Source organism: Talpa europaea, assembly GCF_964194135.1.
Source record: "Talpa europaea genome assembly, chromosome: 2".
In the NCBI taxonomy this organism is placed as follows: domain Eukaryota; kingdom Metazoa; phylum Chordata; class Mammalia; order Eulipotyphla; family Talpidae; genus Talpa; species Talpa europaea.
This window is the reverse complement of record NC_140068.1, coordinates 24,790,002-24,793,658: the sequence shown is the minus strand read 5'-3', so window position 1 is coordinate 24,793,658 and position 3,657 is coordinate 24,790,002. Positions and strand designations below refer to the sequence as shown.

At 46.1% G+C, this 3,657-nt stretch overlaps 1 protein-coding gene across 1 annotated transcript; it reads left to right on the top strand.

Moving 5' to 3' along the window:
* Positions 1 to 839: 839 nt before the first annotated feature.
* On the top strand, positions 840 to 3,344 carry RPS12 (ribosomal protein S12). Its single transcript, XM_084227884.1, has 6 exons — positions 840 to 875; positions 1,002 to 1,052; positions 1,237 to 1,353; positions 2,403 to 2,505; positions 2,790 to 2,891; positions 3,255 to 3,344. Exons 2-6 carry the CDS (start codon positions 1,039 to 1,041, stop codon positions 3,315 to 3,317), a joined length of 399 nt encoding a protein of 132 aa, XP_084084010.1. The 5' UTR covers positions 840 to 875; positions 1,002 to 1,038; the 3' UTR covers positions 3,318 to 3,344.
* The last annotated feature ends 313 nt before the right edge of the window (positions 3,345 to 3,657 follow it).

The following is a 3,657-nucleotide window of genomic DNA, read 5'->3' as shown; positions in this document are numbered from 1 at the left end:
GACAATAAATGCAAATATCAAAATTTTGCTTCCCGGAAGCCAGGCTTAGGTGTCTGACTCCACTAACTCCGCTTGGATGGAGAAATAACACCTGCGTTTTCATCTCTATAGCCCCAGATCCTGTCTGTCAGGCACACAGCAGGTGTTTAAAATACACCCACTGAACCTCAAATTGCGCGTTGAGTACGAGTTTAGGAAACAATGTGGGGTTAACAAAAAAACACTTCATTTAAAACCAACTGCATTTAGAATCTGGAACCAACCACCTGCCTGGAGGGTCCACCTACCCCACACAGCGCTTGGGAAGTGGGATTTGCAAAGTGCTCCAGGGGTAAAAACGTGTTGACACGTTGCCTCGCGGTTCACCCACGCAACGACACATTGATAGGTATTGATAGAGACTTCGAGAAGGGTGAGCGAGCATGGCTCAGGAAGGGTGGTTTCGCGTGGTCTACAAGAAACTACATTATTTGCCACGGGTTAAAACTGGCGTTCAGGGCAGCCACCGCCGCAGCAGCTCTACGGAACCATGTGGACTTTCGCGCCTGGCCCTTGCCCCGCTCCGTAGAAAGGTCCTCTGGGCCTCCGCAGGCCACGCCCCCGGCGAGCGGCGCCGATGCGAGGCTGCCCGCACTGCTGCCTGTTGCGCGTTCTCACCACCAGCGGCCGGATCAGATGCCTCGCAGCGCCCTAGTCTCAAGCCCCCTTCAACCCGGAAATAGAGACTCTCGGGCCCGGCACTGCCAGAGCCACCTCTTTCAGAGGAGGCCTGCACATGCGCAGAGGGGTCCTGGGAAGCCCTTAAATACCATCATGCGGGCGCGTGCGGCCTCTTTCCCTGCCGCCGCCGAGTCGCGCGGAGGCGGAGGCTCGGGGTGAGTTGAATTGGGGGGATCGGGGTTTCTGTCCCTGCTGCGGTGTCTTCTGGTTGGAGTTGGCAGAGCGTGTGGGCTTAGTTCGAATCTTTTGATTAACCAGGAGTTTTCTGCTTTGAATTGCAGTGCATTCAAGATTCGGCTCCACCCGTAATCCACCGCCATGGCCGAGGAAGGGTGAGCAGCTCGGGGCCGGGGTTGTGCCGCGGGTAACGCGCGGGCCGCGAGCCCCTCGCGCGCGCTCCGGGTCGGCCGGGCCTTGGCGCCGATCTGACCTATCAGAAGGGGCCGCCGAGGCCGAGGCACGGGGTTAGATGGTTCGCGGGGACTTTATTGATGGTTTCTTGCCTCCTGGTTTTAGCATTGCTGCTGGAGGTGTAATGGACGTTAATACTGCTTTGCAAGAGGTGCTGAAGACCGCCCTCATTCACGATGGCCTAGCACGTGGAATTCGCGAAGCTGCCAAAGCCTTAGACAAGTACGTGTCTCGGTCTCAATACTGTGGGTTGTTGCAACCGGAACAAAACTGCAGCCGAGGGAAGAAAGCGTGAAGTTCATGGTGTTAGTCCAAAAGTTCTGAATGGCAGCCGTTCTACAGGAAGCCTAGGAAAAGGTACCAGAACTCAGACCTATGGAACCCACAGATTTTGGTTTTGTGTGGAGTGGGGATAAGCACTTGGTTCTTAACTCCGATGAAAGCCACAGTGTTTGAGTGATGACTTTGTATTGTCGGATACCCCTTCACTCCGCCTATGAGTGAAATTTTACAGTCTGACAAACCTGTGGTTGTGGGCCGGATGTCTCACCCAGGACAAAGATCTTTTCGTTTAGTATTTGTGAATTAAAACTGGGTCACTTCAGGAATTTTATTCTGATGTTGTGTAAGCTGGGATTTTAAACAATTTTTGTAGGTAAAGTAGTTGTAGAGTGCTGTGTGAAAGTGGGTTACTATATATCCAGTTTGGGAGTGGTACTGGTTACATTGGCAAAACAACTGAGTGTAAATTGTTTGAGCTGTATTTAAATGTGTTTAAGGGTTTTTTAAGCCATATATTTGTAAGTCAGCTATAGCTTAGTGTAGAATGATCAGGTGGAGATAGTAGAAACAGTACTATTTGTTGGAGGTTCTTTAGCAGGTCTTAGGTGAACCCCCCCCATTACTGTCGTACATTGGCATTGATAGTACTACACAGTATGAAACATGGAGCAGTTGTAATCAGTGTAATGTGTCCCTCATATATTTGGAGTGTAGGAATGGCTTGCAAAAATGTTTATATTTTAGATCACAAATTGGTAAACTAGTTTTCTGATACAAACTTGATGTTTTTATGTGGCCAAAAATTAGATGGCTCTGTGAGTGAATTAAATGAATTATGTGTTTCATACACTAGGTAGTCAAACAGGCTTTTGGGTTCTCCATTCGGTGCAGTGCTTGGTTTTGCCAGTGTAGCCAGAGCAAAGATAACTCTTGGAAATAGAGTAGTGGGTTTAGCTCTCAATTGTAATGTGTTTGATTTTGTTTTTCAGGCGCCAAGCCCATCTTTGTGTGCTTGCATCCAACTGTGATGAACCCATGTACGTCAAGTTGGTGGAGGCCCTTTGTGCTGAACACCAAATCAACTTAATTAAGGTATGTTATTCATTTGACTTGATTTATATGAATTTGAGATAATTTAGTGAGTTGAAGATTGACCCAGTTAATTTTCACCTTGGTAGAACAGAACCAAGGCAGAGTGCTTAGACAGGTGATCTTGGTGCTGTACATGATGACAACTGGCTCCCTCTACTGAATTGTTGTGAGGAAACTGCCAGTGTCACCCTATCTGACTACAGCTACCTTTTGGGGTTAATTTGGTGTCACTCATGTTATTATGTAGTAATGTAATTTTTGTCTGCTTTATTCCTCTCCCGTAGGTTGATGACAACAAAAAACTGGGCGAATGGGTAGGCCTCTGTAAAATTGACAGAGAGGGGAAGCCCCGTAAAGTGGTTGGCTGCAGTTGTGTGGTAGTTAAGGTAAGTCTGTGGGAAGTGGGTTATGCTGGGTAACCATGTATATTGCCCTATATTAGAGTCTGAGTTGTTAAATAAGAACCTTTTAAAAGTTTATGACTTCTAGAAAAGGGAAATGGGCTATAATTAAGCCAGTCGGTGAATCTGCTTACCTGGATGTGTTTGCAGAAATTTAGAAAAAACTGGCAATAGCACAGCCATGTTACGAGCCTTAAAGACACTGTAGTCATTAAGGTCCCTGAAAGTGGCTACAAGACATTTTAATGATGGGGAAGCCTTCTAAGACAAGCTGTAGTACTTTAAAACCTTTGCTAACAATTTGGAGTTTATAATGACTAAAGTCTTGCATATGTGTTTTATTTTAAGGACTATGGCAAAGAGTCTCAGGCCAAGGATGTCATCGAGGAGTACTTCAAATGCAAGAAATGAGCAAATAAAAAAATTTGGCTAATCATCTCTGTTTTTTTATTTGGACAATGAAAGTGATTGCAGGGAACAGTGATTGTAAAATAAGTACCAGCAAAATAACATCTTCGTTTTCTACATGAAAGTCTAATCTACAAATGAGTAGCTTCAGTATAGTCAGTTAAAACAACAATGTAGCCAAATGATAGGGCTACAATAGTGTACTGGTGACAGTCAGTTGTTGGGTGTGTAGACATTAAGCGATGAGTGGACACTAGTCAAGGCTGTTAACCCTGTACTTAGTGAGTGGGTTAAGGCAAAAACATTACACGGGGCAAGGTTGTGTGTATTATATGGCACATAT

What these genes read in the sequence shown, in the direction of transcription:
- RPS12 (XM_084227884.1), top strand. An exon ending in GCTGCCAAAGCCTTAGACAA is followed by an intron (nt 1,354 to 2,402) that starts GTACGTGTCTCG and finishes TTTGTTTTTCAG; the next exon opens with GCGCCAAGCCCATCTTTGTG. An exon ending in GCAGTTGTGTGGTAGTTAAG is followed by an intron (nt 2,892 to 3,254) that starts GTAAGTCTGTGG and finishes TTTTATTTTAAG; the next exon opens with GACTATGGCAAAGAGTCTCA.